Source organism: Equus przewalskii, chromosome 3 (assembly GCF_037783145.1).
Source record: "Equus przewalskii isolate Varuska chromosome 3, EquPr2, whole genome shotgun sequence".
Classification (NCBI taxonomy): domain Eukaryota; kingdom Metazoa; phylum Chordata; class Mammalia; order Perissodactyla; family Equidae; genus Equus; species Equus przewalskii.
The window spans coordinates 102,855,344-102,873,455 of NC_091833.1; the positions used below are offsets into that span (position 1 = coordinate 102,855,344).

Here is an 18,112-nt window from a genome sequence, read left to right on the forward strand (position 1 = left end):
TTGAAAAAAATGAAAGTATAAATTTTCGTGTATTGAATAGCAATGAGCTAATGCATAAGGTAACTGCTAAACTCTAAAATTTGTAACTATTAAGAATATTTATTAGGTTAGCAGACCCATGCTTTGAAACGGTATGATAGTTACTACTCAAACCCGAATATTAGTTCACAATGACTCAGATGGAGCCCTAGGATAAGGCAACTCATTGAAAAGGAGTGAGTCAATATTGATCCAGTCCCTTAAGCCTCATTTCTCTCTGTGCTCAGCTAGTTGGTACAAAACACACGCTTTGCTTTTCCTGAGTAGTAAACAATGTCTCCGAAGCAGCTGAATGCAAGCTGTCACTCCGCCTCTTGGCATTTTCAGGTTTTTCTTATTTCAGGATGCGGAGCTCTGGTCCCTGTCTGCAGCGGGAGTTCAGCCCTTGGTTAGTTTCCGTTTCCAAGGCAACTGACCAGCCCAACAAAGCCACTGGCGGCGCGGCGCCGGTGCGCTGGTCCCGGGGCCACCGAGCCATCACTGCCGCGCGTCATGCTTCCTCGGGACCTTCCTGGTGACCTCTCGGGTCTTCGAGTGATCTGCGGGTTACTTCATGCGTGGCTCTCTCTCTGTGTAAGAGTGATAACGAGGAAGCTGATAATTCCGTCAGGCCCGACTTTATCCGGCTGCCACTTCTGGCCTCTGCTACAGTAGACAGGACGAATGCGTTTTCTCTCATTCACGCCCTTTCTCGCAGCCTCTCCATCTCGCTCACTTCCCTTCTCTCTCTCTCCCTCTCCCTCTCTCTCTCTCTCTCTCTTTTTCTCTCTCTCTCAAGCTCTCCTCCTCCCGTTCTCCTCTGACAGTAGCCTTCTTAATGTAGTTTAATGGCTTTACAAAGACAGCCAGGCAGCCGAGCACTTCTCAGTGGCTGTGGTCGGACCATGACCTAGCTGACCATGAACTTGGAAGGGCTTGAAATGATAGCAGTTCTGATCGTCATTGTGCTTTTTGTTAAATTATTGGAACAGTTTGGGCTGATTGAAGCAGGTTTAGAAGGTAAGGGAGTGCTTTTTAGTGACTTCTAAAAATTCTCTGTTTTGCAATAAAAATTTCTTAAGCGAATGTAAGAGGCACCTGAAATGAGATCAGAGAAATGTTACTCTGGGGTGGACATGAAGAGAGGCAGGTTTTTCAGGGTAGGATTAATAAAATAAACTTTTTTGTAAGTTTCAGTAATGTTTTCACAGCAACAGAACGTTAAAACTATGAGAAACACTTTGAATCAAAATGTTAGAAGCAAAACTGAGGAAATTTAAGGTTTATAATTGATATGTCTGCTTATGTTAAGAGCATTTAGTCCATATTGATGTTAGATTGTTTTACCTAATAGCCCCTTTTTTATTGTATCAGCAAATTTTATTTGGATATATTGGGTATGGATATATTGTGAGGTCCACTTCTTGCTATGTGATTGCATTCATCAAATGGAAATGCATATACATTTATCATAATTTCTTATGGTTTAAGATTGGAGCCTAAGGACGACAAGCTTTTTATAAGGTTGTGCTGAGAAATATTTGTAGTATTACCTGTTTTACATTCCAACGGAGAGTCTGAGACAGAGTCCCCAAATCATGACAGATCTTAACATAGAGCCCAAATAGCCAATTGTTTTCCAAGTGTTGCTGTTTACGTTCATCAGAGGCTCATTCTCCTATCCTCCTTAGCAGTCATCTCTTTCTTTAAAAAATAAGGTGTGTTCTTGCCCATATCTTTTCCTGAATTAAATGTTTATTTGAGAATCTGAGTAAATTTGGATTATTATTTTCTTACGGCTCAGAACACGTTGGAGAGCCTGTTTGCATACAGCCGGTTATTGTTTCTCTAAAGTTGTCAGAGCAATTTTTGAAAGCATCCCTAGGTGGTAATTGACACAGTTATGCTTTGATATTCTTCTGGCTTCAAATTTTAAACTTGAGTAAAAATGCAAATGTGTTATAAATGTGTTTACATCCACAACCAATCCAGTCCTCTGGACAATGACTGCCACATGTGACATAAATAAGATTGCATTTACAAATAGCAAACATCAAATTACAGTAAGTGTGTCACTCTGATGTAGGTTATCAGAAACCTACATTTATAACTCATTGTGGGCTGGGGGGATGGTGGAAAGCAAGGTTTGTTAAAGTGATTTTAAAGTTTGCAGAATGCTTTTGGCTGCCCTTTGTGATGGAAACGTGTACTTCTAAAAAGATGATAAATTCTAAATTCTGGAAGCGGTGACTGCTCTTTATAATTGTCTTTATCTTGTGCATTGTCATGAAACCAATAACTTGGTTTGGCTTCTCTATTCATTAGTGAGTGTGATTTTACCTGGCAGATGTGACCCTCCCCTGCCCCCATATTATTGCCCTGGTATTTATTGTCTCTGAGACTGACAGTTACATGGAGTACCGTTGATACTCTTAGCATGTTGAAGGACTTGTTTTCCCTGATTTCATGGATGATGTGTGGTCATTCTGAAAACTCTTTCGTTGAGGGCTTTCTCTCTGGATTTGTGATGAAACCTGTTCTGTACTGGTTTTATTTCACAAGCACGAATGTTCACTCTCCCAGATGAGAACTTGTGTTTCCTTCTTCTAAGGGCTGCTAACCTTTGTGAAACTATTATTTTCCCTTTTCCTTATTACTTATATTCAAAACTGTGCTGATTTGTCTGAACAGTTTCTTTCTTGTATTTTCTACTTTACAATATCAGCATTTTCCAGGCCAACATTGTAATAATACTATGGAGAGAATGTACTCTCTCATAAACTTCAATATAGATCCATATCTGATTCCCAATGTTTTCTGCAAGTATTTTTAAATGGTAAAATATTGATAACCATGTTAAGGAGGAATTATATTTAATGTGTAAAAGTTGATAGAGACAGAGCAATAGTGCTTTCATTCTGAAGTTTGTGTAAGACTTATCTTCAGAGTGAATGCTAGAGTCAGAAAACCTTCAAAACAAGGTTTAAGTTGGTTGCGTTCTTTGCTTACTGGAGATTAATAGACTGAAATGTTATATGTCATTGTATATAGTTTGAATATGTAGTTCAGAATGTGCACACTCTAAAGTTACAGACTAATTTTAATTAATTAAAAAGATAAGCAACGTTTCATATCAAAATAGCATCTTCATAGATTCCTTGAAGCTTTCTTAAAAACAAACACTGATGCTCATTTCATTCAGATTTATTTTCACATAGGAGCTCCCCTCTATCCCCATCATTTTACATATCTCAGTTGGGGATAACGATTACTTTCACCTTATTTCTGTCTGCTCAAGTGTCCTAGTAAAGAAATTTGAGTCTTAAGGAGAAAAACTGAACCTAGGTTAAAATCCTATGAGGATGACTTTGAATTTTTTTACTGAACAATTAAACATTTTTATCCAAACTTGTAACTGTTTTACACTGTAGTCATCATTCAGAATGTAGTTTTTCTTTTTGTATTACTGTAGATGCAATATGCATTATGTTCTCAAGGGCATTTATAATACTATGTTTGCATAATGTAGTAATTATCTTGCCTTAAATATGTATAGAATAAATGTACTTCAAAATAAATTGGTAACATTAAAGGCTGAAATATTGGCATTTGCTTATCTTTGAGTACTTTGAGCTTCTATTCTTTGCAGAAGATTGGGGGCTGGGTCCTGGAGTCCTGGGTCTTTCTGTTCTAGTCTATGTATGATATGCATAAAAACATAACACTACATATAGATCCATGGCATATATTTAAAAATGAAAAGAGTTGCATTTATCAGGTGACATTCTTTAAAATGAGAAGATAGAATAATGGTAAAAGTACAGATTCTTACCCCTCCTGTGCCACTATTTTGTTTTCTAACCTTGAATAAGCCACTCTACCTCTTTGGTTGTCTAAAATGAGAAAACTGGATTTGATAATCTCCATGGAACTTTCCATTTCAAAATTTCTATGAGTTTATCAGGTGATTAAAATTTGATCATTTGTATAACACATATTCTTCCTTGTGATATAGGTATCAATGGCCTAGTTTGGAATTGATATGCAGTGCAGCTCATAGACTAATCTTTCCTCTTCTTCCATAGTGGGATAATTCATCATAGCTCAGGGAGATTTTCATTGTATTTCAGGAGAATAGAAAATGTCCTTTCCTGTAGCTCTAGAATTTGACATTCAGAGCTGCTATTTTAGGCATCCTTGTGATATAGTTTCTCAAAACTTACGTGGACTTCCAATAACAAATAAGCACATTGTGTTAAAATTTATTAACATTTTGAAGTTCAGTTGTCTTTGTATTTTGGTGCGATTTTTTTCTGTAATTCAGTTAAACTTCTATAAGTTTTCTTTCTAAGGAAAGTAATCTTAATATCAGGTCAGTATGCATGCAAATAATAGTTTTAACTTGAGCAAAGTTTTGAGGATAATGCACAATGCTAGTGTTTTGAATTAATAGGCACTTTCTACTTGGTGAGGAGTTTAGGAAACTCCAGAGTTATGCTCACAGTAAATTGCCTCTTTTCTAGCTATAAAAATGAAAGTGGTTTTCTGTTAACGCATTCCAGGGAGAAATTGAATCAAAAATTTAATGGCGAAGCTATTTCATTATCTCTATATGCAACACTGGGCTGTGAAAATATCTACTTTTCAACCAAATATGTATTAAATCATTCTGAAGTAGTTACTGAATTAAGAAAGAATCATCCTTTTCCCTACTACCAACTTTTGTAGAAAGCAAAATTTTACAAAATTGCAATAACGCACATGACTTGAAAAACTTTGCTTTTGTTGGTAATTGTCTTTGATAAAAAGACAAAAGGAAATCAACTGATAATATAAGTCCTTTGTAGAATAACATTAGAATTTCCTTTGTATTTATTCAGCTCACTTTATTTAGCAGATATCTGTAATACTGTAATAAGCTTCCCCAAGTGGTCTAAACAAAGTGTTAGCTGTATATACAAAGATGGACTTTTGGAACCCAAGTTCTTAATTCTCCTATGCTTTTGACAGAAAATGTGGATGTGTTGGGTCTGTCAATAAATTGGGCCATCTGGTAAGCAGTGCTGACTGTGTGATCATTCCATGATGTTTAATGAGGACCAAGGGGCTGGAGATGACTGGAAGGGGGCTATTATTTTCATCTCAAATAGCTTAATTGAGATTCATAAAGCAAACTCTCTTTTAATCCTCCTAGACTTCTGCTTCACCAATTGCAATGGGATGCCAAAGCTGATGTGTATTTGGACTATTAGAAAAGTCTTTCTAAACTGTAATGCTTAAGAAAGATAAAATAATATATGGTGATATTAGAAAACTTAAGCATACTATCCTTTTACACCATCTAGGAATGTAATAAAGGGAATGCTTATACCATCTGACTTTTTACGAGTCCTTTATAGTTAATATTTCCTTTACTTCAGTAACAATAATGTCTAAAAAGGGACTATTGGAAGAAGAGAATTTAATATGTTCAGAGATTACATTCAGAGGATCTGGAGTTATTTTGCTTGGATCCTAATCACAGTTTTGCCCCTTAATACTCATGTAATTTGGGGCTATTACTTGGCCTCTATAATTCTTATTTTTTATCCTTAAAGTGGAATAATGATACATAATATTAGTATCTTGCTTTGTGAGGATTACCTATAAACCAGGAAAGTGTCAAACAACACAGGATAGCGTTAAACTGTTTATTAAAGTGTTAAACAGAGTATAGCATTAGTATTAATATTGGTAGGAGTATGGTAATGTCTTATTTAATCTTCACCATGGTCCTCTGAGGTAAGTACTATAATTCTCAGTTTAGAGATGAGAAAACTTATACCTGAAAGGACTAAATAACTTGTTTCCAAGTTACTCAACCAGTAAGTCATAAAGCTGGAATTCAAACTCACATCATCAGGCTCTATATCCTACTCTATAATTTTAATTTTCTAGATCTTACAGCATGATGGTAATGGCAAATAATTTGGTGAAGAGGAAAAAATGTTAGGTGAAGTATCCATTAACTCTTTCTACAGACCTTTCTTGAACACATTCTATATGTGAAATACTCTTAATCACTAAGATTGTTTAATAAGCATAAGTGTTCATGCTGGCAAACTGACTATACTGTTTTAACTATAGCACAAAGAATATTGTAACCCCTGTATCTTATAAGTTAGAGAAAATTCTGTCACATAAATGAATCTGCATTAAATTCCAGTCAAATCAAGTGCAGTCTTTAGTTGGGCTCTGGGGTAAAAGATGAGAAGAAGGTAGATATACATGTTCATTCTCAGACTGAGCTTGGTTTCTATCTAGGTTATCTGTGGGTGACAGGTGGGACTGCTGGAAATAGAGGGGATAGAGAAGGGCTGGTGATTTTGGAGAAAGGAGAAAATTCAGCATAAGATTCTACTATGGAAAAATGAGACCCTGAATCCGGGAAGGGTCTGAGATTTATGGGGAGGATTGATTGAAGCATGGACAAACAAAGGTAATCAGCTGATCCATATTGGAGTAGGATTTTGGACTAAGTACATCCAGCATTGATTTAGAGAATAGCGCAAGCCTCAATGGGATTTTAAGCTTGATCAGAATGATCATCAACAGAAAACACATACTTCAGCCTTTATCAACAGGTATAAAGCATGAAGGAACACAGATAATTCTAGTTATAGAGAATGGAGTACAAAGGAAGGAAGAAAGCTCATCTTAGTTGAGAATCCCCTATAGGGCAAACAGGAGGAAAACAGTGTTACATATGCCACGCACTGGAATTATCATATCTACGATGCAAGATTGTAGGTGTTATTTTTGTTTTGCAGATGGATAAACTGGAGATTCAGAGAGATTTATAATTTGATTAAGGTCACAGGGGAATGAATGAAGGAATCTGGATTAGTTCCAATATCTTCATAGTGGCACTGATCTGAATGGCATTCACCATGACTACAGAAGATAAATGTTCAAAAGTAGGGTAAAATGTACACAGACAGATAAGTACCGTATTTATATAAACCTTCCTACAGACTATGCCTATAAAAATGTTTAAAAAGTTGTTTTTGTAAAAAATTGACTTTTTTTTTTTTTACCTCTAGCTCTTTGTAGAGGCATTCTGTGTAAAAACACAGTTATGATAATGAACCCAAAAAAAGTGAGGAAGAAGAAAGAAGAAGGCAAGATAGATCTGTAAATCACATAATTGAAGCTCTGACTTACTAAGGCTTCATAAAATGGGAAATCCTTCAGAAATTACCAATTTCAAATCAATCATTTCACAGAGAAAGAAACTGAGTCCCAGAGGGATTAAATGACTTGTTTTTGACAGATCTCTTGTCTGCAGAGAAAAAATCTAGTAGATTATACCCAGAAAATAAACTTCAAACTTAATCCAGATTCCACAAAGTATTTATCCAAATTGAATCTCCTCTAAATTATTCTGCTAGCAGACCAATCACTAAAGTTCAAGGATTCGAAGACTTGGGTGATGGTAAGTTGCTTTCTGGCATAGCTTTAACATCAGAGATGGGGCTGCGACAAAGAATGCTTAGGCTGAGAAACTTGGCCATAAATTGAGGTGTTTTCCACCTCGATGACTTGTCTAAATAAGTTAGTGGTAGAGAGTCATTACCACCTGACAGCCAATCGGTAGTCCACTGGATGAATTTCTGGAAGGCCTAAGTTCAATATCCAATAGATACATATACAAATCATAAAGGCAGTTATCTTCATTGTTCATCACTCTGGTTATTAAAAGCAGGAAGCTAAATCTCTCACCAGCTCACTGCTTGCACCCTCTCACAGAGGTCTACTCTGACCTCTTCTCTTGAAATCCTACCCCCTCCCCAATCCAGACTGTTGGAGGCAATTATTTGGAAAGCATTTGAACAGGTCAGGAGACTCGTGATTAAGATGAATCTTGCGGCTGAAACAATACCAGTGGTTTGTTTCAGTTCTTATAGAGAAACCATAGACTATAGATGCAAAGAGCACAGACTCTGAAGCCCAAGTAATTGGCTTAAGTAATAATTAAATCTCAGCTCTAATCCACATTAGTTTGTCCTTGGGTAAGCAGCCTAACCTTCTGGACCTCAGTTTCTCCATATCTTAAGTGGGAATAATCATATCACCTCCCTCTCCTATTTGTTGTGTAGGTTGGCCTGAGTTAGTATTGTGTGTGCTTAGAATCCTACCTAGGATATCATAAACGATTTGCGTGTTTTGCCATTATAGCCAGGCATCATCTTCTTTCTTTCCAAAGAAAGGAGTCCACCACTCAATATCTGAAACCAAAAGCTGAACTCATTGCTCGCTAAGACGTGAGACCTGCACTTGTAGGAGACAGTCACTCAGAGAAAAACATTGTTGATGTTATATGGGGTTTTAGGCTTTCCAAAAGTGGGAAATTGTCATTGATTGGGTTTAAAAGCAGTTCTGGTGTTACTTGTTATTATAATCAAAAAACAATTATTCCTTTCCTTTCTTGGAACTACAGTGCAGGAACTTTTTATTTTCCTGATAAACAATATTTAGGACTATTTATTGAATAACTCCCAAGTGCCAGCCACCATTCTAGACACTGGGGATCAGCCTCAAGCAAAGAGACAGAACTTTTATTCTTGTAAGCTGATCTGCTAAATTTTGAGATACAAACTATAAATGCTGCAAAAATGTATGGGAGATAGAATAGTTATAGTAGAATTCATTCATTCCTTTGCTCATTCATTCATTCACTAAATATGTGTGCCTCTGATAGGCTCCACTTGTTCTAGGCAAGGTAATGAGCACAATCCAAGTCCTTGTGAAATTTACATACTTTTGGGGAAGGAAGACAAAAAGATAAACAGACAAAGGAATATATAGTCTGATATTTAATAGACACAAACACAAAATATAGTAAGGGGACAGAAATAGGGGTGTTATTTATAAGAAAGTGGTCAGAGAAGGCCTTTCTGAAGATCTGGTTTTTCTGCCAATACTTGAAAGAAATGAGTGTGCCAGACATAGTAAAGTCTGGAACAAGAGGATTCGAGGCAAAGGGATGACCAAGTACAAGAGCCTTTGGCTAGTAGTGTGTTTCTTGTATACAAGGAGCACAGGAAGGCCAGGGGAACTGGAACAGAGTGGGCTAGTGAGGGTAGTGAAAGCAGTGGAGGGATGGCCAAGGTCACATCATACAAGACCATTGCAAGGCCTTTGGGTTTTATTCTTTGTTTACTGGGAAGCCACTGAAAGATTAGGATGGGAAATCTCCATCAGTCCCTAAGTCCAGCTTCTTTTAGAGGCCTTGATATAAATTTTCATACGATATCTGTCTACCCCAATCACAGCATAGGGTAGGCAGACACCTCTTTGCCCTGCCGCAGACACCTGCAGGACACTGATTCATAATATTTTGTCAGATCTCTATTATCTGGAAAAACATTTACTTCCATGACTGATCTTTAGCATATGCTCAGGCTAAAATATTCATTTCTCTTTGTAAATCTAGATCTGCCCTTCTACCAGCTGCAGGGGGAGGGCAAGCAGGTCTAGTCTTCATTTCTCCTTTCCAGGCTTCTTCAAGATCCTGGGACATAAACTGTCTCTTAATTGCATTATAGGACCAATTTAAATTGTCTTAATAAGACTTTACGAGAGGAGGCATTTTAGAAAATCAAATAATGCTCTTTGAGCACCTGCCGTACTGAGAGTATTATGACAGTGGAGGCAAAAATGTGAATTTCACAAAAAGGAAAGCCATGTTGTTTTTTTTAAAGTAACTCCTCCTCCCCCACATATTAGCTTCAAAGACAAGTATTCAAATTGGGGACATTTCAGATTGAGATGAGAATAATACATTTGTATCCCAGATATTTGTACTAATAACATTTTTTGGGAACTAGCAAGGATTGTAGAGACTGTAGTCCAATAGTCCAACCCCCTCATTTCATGAGTAAATTGAGGCCCAGGAAGGTTAATTTACCTGGTAGAAATAACAAAACTAATTGGCAGCATTAGATATCATAATAAGTGCATCATCTATGATAGAATGATAAATTATATTCTCGGTGAGGAGCTAATAATTTTACGTATTTATGGTATCTAATTTTTACAAAACCTGTAAGAATAATCTCATTAGCCATAATCACAGGAATTCTGGCTCTTTATTTACTTAAGAATATGTTAGGAACCTTTTTTTCATCACATTGCTATTTTCTAATCTTATTGGATTATGCCCAGGAAGATGGGGGAATTTTCTGGTGCACAGGCAGAAATAAGGCTCCTGAAAAAAACTGGTGAGGTATGCCAAAATGTGATCCATAATAATGAAGACAAAGGGTCAAATCCCAAATGCCTGATGCTCAGGCATTCAGGCAGGCATCAACGGAATACAAGAGTGGGACCTCAAGTAGGGAGGTCCCAGAGCTGGTGAGCAAGAAGATAGCATCAGATGCTAATAATATCAATAACACCTGAATAAGTCCTTTGTTGAGCATATGCTGGGCACTATGGCCAGCACTTAATATGCATTATTCGTGTAGACACAATTTTTATAAACCAGTTATATAACTGAAGATTTAACAAAGGCGAAAGTCTATGCTCTGGAAGTTTCAATCGCTTGCCTAAGATCACTCACTTAGAAGTGGTCCAGCTGAGATTCATCCCTGCTGTCGCTCTAGAGAGCACAGGTTCTCAGCCATCATATGCCTGCCTCTCAGGCAGGGCTAAGTCATGGGCAGAGACAGAATTATCTTGAAGTAAATGAAGCTTAAGCTACAGAGTCACTCAAGTATGTGGCCTCTTCCTTTTCACATTGTAAATAAATATTAACGTCCATCTAAATTTTATATATGTGATTTTTTTACTCCTTTCTTGCAGACTCTCCTCCTCCAAATTATCAGGCCCCGCAAAACCAAGATCTGACTGTATGTGAGCTTAGAAAATTTTGCCTTTTATAGCATCATGAAAGCTCATGCCTGGGGACACAGAAAGCAAGATCCATTCTCCAAGACAGGAAGCTGGATATGAAGTTCCTATTGGGGGTCCCTATGTCTCTCTCCCTATCTCCATGGCGACCCAGACTTCATACTGACACAATGAGGATGAGATCATTTGGAAGCATGATATTTGCAGGGCTTCCTGACTCTGGAGGGAATGCTGTCATATTCCCCACAGAATTGACTCAGGGACTATTTGGGCTTGGACCTGCAGGAAGGTCCCAGGGGCCAACTGGCAGCACAGCTGAGTGGAGTGAGCATGAATTTTCACATCAGACAGACGTAGGTTTGAATCCTACCTCCCTCACTTACCAGCTGGCCTTCGGCAACTTACTTGATCTCTTTGAGCCTCAGTTTCATGATACGTAAACTGGTCATTGTTGTGAAGACTAACAGAGATGGATGGACAATGCTTGGCTTTGTTAGTGTATTTTATAAATGTGGCCATTAATCGTTAAAGTGTAAAAGCCAGGTGGGACAAACAGTGAGGAAATGAAGCAAGGATAAGTGTTGTCTATTATTTATTTTTCATTTGTTTTACATGTGATTGTCTAGCTATATGCTACAAATTTGGAGCACCACCCTAGAAATCTGTGTGTTAATACTCGTCCTCCTTTCATTTAGAGCAGATGGATACTTTCATGCTCATAGGTATTTCATTCGTTTTTCACTCATTTAAGTGTATTTACCAAGCTCTTACTGGATGCTCTTTTAGGGGCTGGGGAGATGACAGGGATGAAAACTTTGAGGTCCCTGCTGCTGTAGAGGAGTTGGCCTTGGTTGCAGCAGAGACTCTCTTTCCCTGTATTATATGCTAAGGAAGGCAGAGAATATGGGTGTAGGCATTGATACATTCATAATGGGAAGTTGAGAGACATTGTGTCTGATTTCTTTCCTCTGTTAATATGAAACAGGGTGAGGTGAAAAGCATTTGTAAGGTGGGGAGTAATGGATGTTTTAAGGAGAGAGAAAGTACAGGGTAGTCTTTTCAGATCCTGGGGAAGTGAATCTGTCGTGCAAATGTGAGAAGATTGCAGGGCAATGCTTAGGTTCCATTTGAGATCTGTGGTCATAATTTTAAAAGGAGACTTGGATAAAGTATGCACTTTCTTGGGTACATTACTGTGAGATCATTCTTTCCAGACATGTTCAAAGAGAAAAGGCAGAATTGGGTAGCAAATGGAAGAATGGGAAAAATAGTGATGGAATTAGAGAGAATATATTTAATACAGTCTTCATGCAAAAACAGATGTAGTGGCTCAGACTATGGAGGTACGACTACAGAAAACTTGAAATTGAACCAGCTGGGGATTATGTCCTCTAATTGTGTGATTGATTGTGTGATGACACAGAAGCCAGTGACTGAAAATTTCATTCTCAATTGTGTGGCCATAATGGTGTACTATAAACAAAAATAACTAGTGAAATTGTTCAGGGAGGGGATCCAACAAGGTGTTTACAAAGACTAGTTTATTTGTTATGGTGAAAATGCTTGAGAAAATGCTCTGACTGCTCTTCCAACAACAGACGAATTCCTTGAAGTAGTGTTTGCACTGTTCCTTCATAACGGGAGTGAAATTGGAATACACTGAGAGGAGTTTTCTGCTTCTGTTCTAAGTTTCAAAAATAAAGCTTTATTCATCAGATATTTTTAATGATGATACATTTGTACGTTTCTTGTTTCTGCAACTTTTAGCCACCAGTCTCTTATTACCTTTTGGAAAGTTCTATATCCAGTAGTCACAGATCTGATGCCCTACTTTTATAAATGCGTTTAATGAGGCATATAATTCTGTATGTTTGTGTACATACAGACTTGAGCACAAGTATGTGTTTGTGTAAATATACGGTAGACTCATGGATGCACACGCATACACACCTCACACACAAACACATATTCCAAGAACATAAGCCATGAAGTTTATCAGTTAATATGATAAGCCATTGAGCTCATTAAAGAATCTGATTCCCGATTCCTTTGTATTAAGACCTTTGAAGATTCCTTGGGAGATGGATTTATATTTAACCATATGGACAAATACAGAGGAGAAGAGAGGCATAGTGAGAAGAGGACAGTAGAGAGAACGAAGCTTGCCTGTAGGGTGAAATGGAACATGCTACTGCCTTTAGAATATAAAAACCCTGAGCGGGATCTCTACTCTAACTAGCTATATGATCATAGGCAAGTTGTTTAAACTCCTTGATCCTCTATTTCTTCTCTAAAATCCTCCACTGGACAGAGCTCACAAACTATTGTCCGAAAAGAATACATATATAATGACATCAAGTGCTTAGACTGACTGGTTCTGGTCCCTAGTCAGTGCCCAGGTGGGTGTTCTCACCTCTGCCTGATTCCTACTCACCAGGTCCTGCACCTCCCTACTTGAGTAAGGAAAAGCCCTGACTTGTCATTTCCTGGCTGCCTCTCTGGGTCCCAACCTGCTGCCCTTCCTAAGCTTGGGTTCCTCCCTCACCTGATCAGTGTCATCTCCCTTGGCCATGCTTCAGTTCTGAATTCAGTCAGCTTGGGCAGGAGCCCTAATTCATCTGCATGTTGATGAATTCCCCCATTTACCCAGCATACATCCCAGGAGACTGGCAAATACCGCTGTGCTGAAAAGATGTTCAGAATCTATTTCTTAAGGTAAAAGCGCAAGTTTCAAAACAGTATGCAAAATAATGATCCCATTTCAAAAGTGCACACAATGTGGAAGGAGAACAAACATTGACATTTTTCATTTCTTCTTTGAACTTGCCCATTTTGGGCATGTATTTGTATAACTTTTTAGAGGTTATTTTTAAAAGGAAAAGAATATCAATATGAAATGCACGTTATTTTTTTTCCAATAGGAGATACGCAGTGCCCATTGGAACATAGTCATTTATCAATTTAAAACAAAAAACATTTTTTGATCTAGAAAACAAATTTAAAATTGAGGAGTTACATGTTTTTTTTATTTTTAAAAATAACATAATTCAGAAGAAACATCTCGGAACTAAGGACAGATGTTCATAGCTTGAAGTCATTTTTCAACTTCAAGTTGAGCAGTTTCTACAATGGTTGATAAACAGCTGTCTCTATAAATATTCTTATGTCAAGGAAGTTATCAGGGGCCCAGGATATTGATATTTTGCCTAAGAGCCTCACTTACCTAAAAGAGGAGCTCCTTTTCTGCACCTTTTATGAGGAACTGTGGTTTTATGACTCTTAGAAATAAACCATTTCACTCCATTGATGTGTTTTGCTCCATTTCCTCTGAAAGGGAAAATTGGACTGGGTGTGTGATATGTGAGAAAGGGCGGGGCTGGGAGGGAGAGTGAAGAGGGAGAGTTTGCTGCTTCTTGTCAATTCTTGGCTTTCCTTTCTCTGAGCTTCGGTAATGTTCTTTCTCAAACAGCAGCTGCTGGTGTCTGAGTGGGCACCATTCATGCGAAAGTCTAGGTAAGAATTATTTCTTATGGGGAACAGATTAAAAGGAAAGGAGTGATTGAAAGAGGCTTCAAGAAGTACAGGGAAATGTTTAAGACCAGTGCAAAGTTTCCGTTAAATGGCTCGCTAGGAAGGAATTCTAAATACCTCTCACACTTTTTTTTCTTTCAAAAGTACTTTATAAAATTTGGCCATAGGGATGATCCACATAATTTTCCTTTTTCATTACTAGAATTTTTTTTGTTGAATAATGAATGTGAAGAAGACTAGGTTGACCTTGATTCAAATTGATGCAATTTGGGGTAGGGAAAAAACCTATTTTGAGGCTCTGGACTATGATCTGGGAATGCAAAGTACTAAGATCTGATCTGCACTTTGATAGGACTTAAGTCCAAAAACAACTCCCTCAAAATGTTAGCATCATGGAAAGAACACAGCGTTGTGTTCAAATAGTCTTGCATTTTCATCCAGACTAAGCCACCAGCTAGTTATCTGATCTTAGTTTTCCTTCTCTAACAAGTGGGAATAAGAGCAACCTCATAGCATTCCTATGAAGAATAAGGAGCTATTATATGACAACATCAAGTGCAGTAGCCCGCAGAGAGGGGGCACTCAATTAGTCCTTGTTACTCATTGGATCCAAGATGGTCCGATGGAGTCAGGAGCATGCACTCTGGAGTCTGATGGCCTGAATTTGAACCCTAGCCCAGGCACTTACCTACTTTGTAATCTTGGATACACCGCTTATCCTTTCTGTGCCTCAGTTTCCTCGTCAATAAAAAAGAAATAATATCATTGTTATTGCTATCATAGAGTATTGATATCATAGAGTTTCGAGGATAAATGAGTTAGAATATGTAAAGCTCCTGCGCTGCCTGGTTCCAGGTAAGCACTATGCAAGTATTTGCTCTTATTATTTTTAATAATCATTGATTCTTTTTCAAAATCTTCTCTAAGTGATTAGTCTATTTTTTGTCTTTCTTAAAAATAAATTTTTTTTGTTACAGAGATAGCGGCTTCTATTTGAGCTTAAACCTCTTTCATTCTACGTTGTTTTGTGTGTGTTTTGCCTATAGCCTAAACACAGACCTGTGCATAGTTAAAGTTTCACAGAAAAACAGGCAGGTTACGGGTCCAGTTAACACCTTGGGGGGTAGCTGTGCAGTGAGCCAGCGCTGAGTTCCCAGTACCACCTGGGCTGGTCATCGTGGAGACATTCATGTGCCTCTGGTGACCAGGAAGGCCTCAGGAAAGGCTGGGCACAAGTCAACAGGAATCCTGCCACTGAGAGAACAAATTTAGCTTCAGGTAGTCAAACATCTTTCCTGTTCAATAAACCAAGCATCTTTTCTCAGGCAGAAAGTGTTTCTAAGTCGTGCTTATATTCCCTGCAGCAGTACTTAATAGATATTCAACAATTTGCTGTGAATAATGTGGTCAGACAAATGACTATAAAATAATATTATTTTTACAGTTTTTTTATTCTAAAATATTTTTATTCTAAAATATTTTAATATTATATATAGATCTGATCTATATCTATATCAGTCTCTCTCTCTCTACATATATTTCTCAATAACAAAAACTCAAAAGGAGGGGAAGATAGGAGTGGAAAGTTAAAGAAGGGAAGGAGGAGCCCTTATGAGTCTTTACACAGACTACAGAAAGCCTCCCTTTCCAAAATAGGTTTAAATGAGGGCCATAAGCAGTGTGAAATTAGTAGAAAACCATTTGGCGCCAGGTTCTGCCACACACTTGTGTGGGCAAGTCACTAATAGGGCTTTTGAGAAGTAAACTAACCTACCCCTGCACAGGTTCCTCATCTGTCACATGGAGATGATGTCTGTCTCAGGAGGTTGTTGTGATGATTAAATGAATTAATATATACCAGGCACTGAGAAAGGTACCTGGCCTTACATAACTCTGTTTATTATTGCTTTATTATTATAATACTCATCAGTCATGACACGAATATTTTCCTGTATTTGCCTTTACATAGTGGTTATAAGAGATATGCAACTTCAGTACCTATGTATTTTCATATGTTTATAAATACATTATAATAGGAATACACATTGTATTATTAGTATTACTATAATAGTGTTATCTTGATTAATATAAATGATACTTTGTTTTTTCTTTTACAAATTAAAGCCACCTCATAAAATTTCAGGCAATGCAGAAGTCTGTGAAATAACAACTTAAGCCCTTTAGCTCTCTAGTCTCTCTTCTCTCCTGTTGGAAAGTTCTCCTGGAGTCACAGTAGTTTCTAAAGTGTTTTCAGTAGAGTTTGAAGGTCAGGCAGGAAAAGGCCTCCATGGTCATGGAATTTTGGAATTTTGGAAATATTGTACTGTAAGGCCCTCTTGGAAACTCAGAATATACTTGGACATATTAAAAAGGTTGAGAAGTCTTGTTGTAAACACATGGCCTGCTTTGCTGAACCTACACAATGCTTGCCTCCTATTAACATCCAACAGAACATATGTTATCTTAAAGTATAGGCAGCATGAAAGAGTGGAAAGAGCATAAACATCTGGGTCAAAAAGATCTGGATTCAAATCCATGCTCTGTCCCTTAGTAAATCTGTGTTATTATTTTTCTTTTCTTTTTCTCTTCAATTTCTTTGTCTCGGTTTTCTCGTCAGCAAAATAAGGATAATAGTTTATCTGCAAAGATTCATTGTGCAAATTAAATAATGGATGAAAAGTGTAAACATATGTCACAAATGCTACTTCATTCTCCTCTTTCCAATGAATGGAAAGAAATTTACAGAGAGGTTTCTGACAGCCCTCAGAAATCCCTAGGGAAATGTCTTGCAAATTGCTCATTGAGAAGAAATGTTTCTGGCTGTGGTTTAAAATAGGATATCTGATGCCTCACTCTATCCCTTTTCAGAGAAAATACTTCCAGGGACTTGGTCTCTCCCTCATACTTCCTTTACCCCAAAACAATATACCTTATCTCTCCATTTTGTCACTCCCGTGGCTTAAAATGTAGCCAGTTTGGGGTGCCATTTATCACATAATATGCTCAAGCCATGTTAATTTTCCCCTGCTCAACTAATTATTGTGTCATTGTAACAGGGCATGGTGGCCTTATCACAGGCAGACATCCAGAGAAGCATTTTATTTTCTACGTAAAATGCACATACACTGTCACCCAATCAAACATCTATTTACTAGAAATGTTCTGATCTCTTGGCTACTTATTCTAAAGTTGAGAGCTCTGAGCCTGGCTTTCAAAATAGGCAAAATCAGAGAGAGAAGGAAGAAAGGAGAGGTATGCGAGATAAGCAGAGGATGTAGAAATCCCCCTACACATCTGCATTTAAATAGAAAAGATACTGAATTGGGGGAAGGACAGAAATGGATGAACATTGTCTCTAGGGGCTCAGGCGAGCAATTTTCATTTAGTTTGTCATTCCTTGTAAACGGTGCTTTGTGTTACAGCAATAAGTCATGCCATCGTTGGAATGATGCCAGCTCTTTTGTGCAGTGCTGGATGGGAGGCATCATGCCATGCTTTTGTTTTGTTTGTTTGTGTCGCTGTTTTTTAGATTGTGGTTTCTGACATCAAATTCCACTTGCCAATATGATTCTATCTCTGATAGAAAGAAAGTTAAAGATACGTAGTAATTTCTCTGAAATTCAGCCTGACTCATTTGGAACGTGTAGTGATTGGGGCACTGCCTGAACTG

The 18,112-nt window shown here is 37.7% G+C and overlaps 1 protein-coding gene and 1 long non-coding RNA gene across 6 annotated transcripts in view; both read left to right on the top strand.

Annotated features, from left to right (window-relative positions):
- KCNIP4 (potassium voltage-gated channel interacting protein 4) overlaps positions 1-18,112 on the top strand; it is a 1,058,546-nt gene that overhangs the window by 559,264 nt on the left and 481,170 nt on the right. Inside the window, exon 1 of one of the 5 annotated variants that reach the window (XM_070613075.1) lies at positions 491-1,038. The exons of the other annotated variants lie outside the window; for them this stretch is intronic. Coding sequence (XP_070469176.1) covers positions 939-1,038 — 100 coding nt within the window. The 5' untranslated portion in view covers positions 491-938. Of the gene's footprint in view, positions 1-490; positions 1,039-18,112 lie in introns of those variants that run through there. 5 annotated transcript variants of the gene reach the window in all.
- LOC139082353 (uncharacterized) lies at positions 7,101-11,483 on the top strand. The gene is made up of 2 exons (XR_011538260.1): positions 7,101-7,492; positions 10,864-11,483. It is a non-coding gene; the product is annotated as an uncharacterized lncRNA (long non-coding RNA).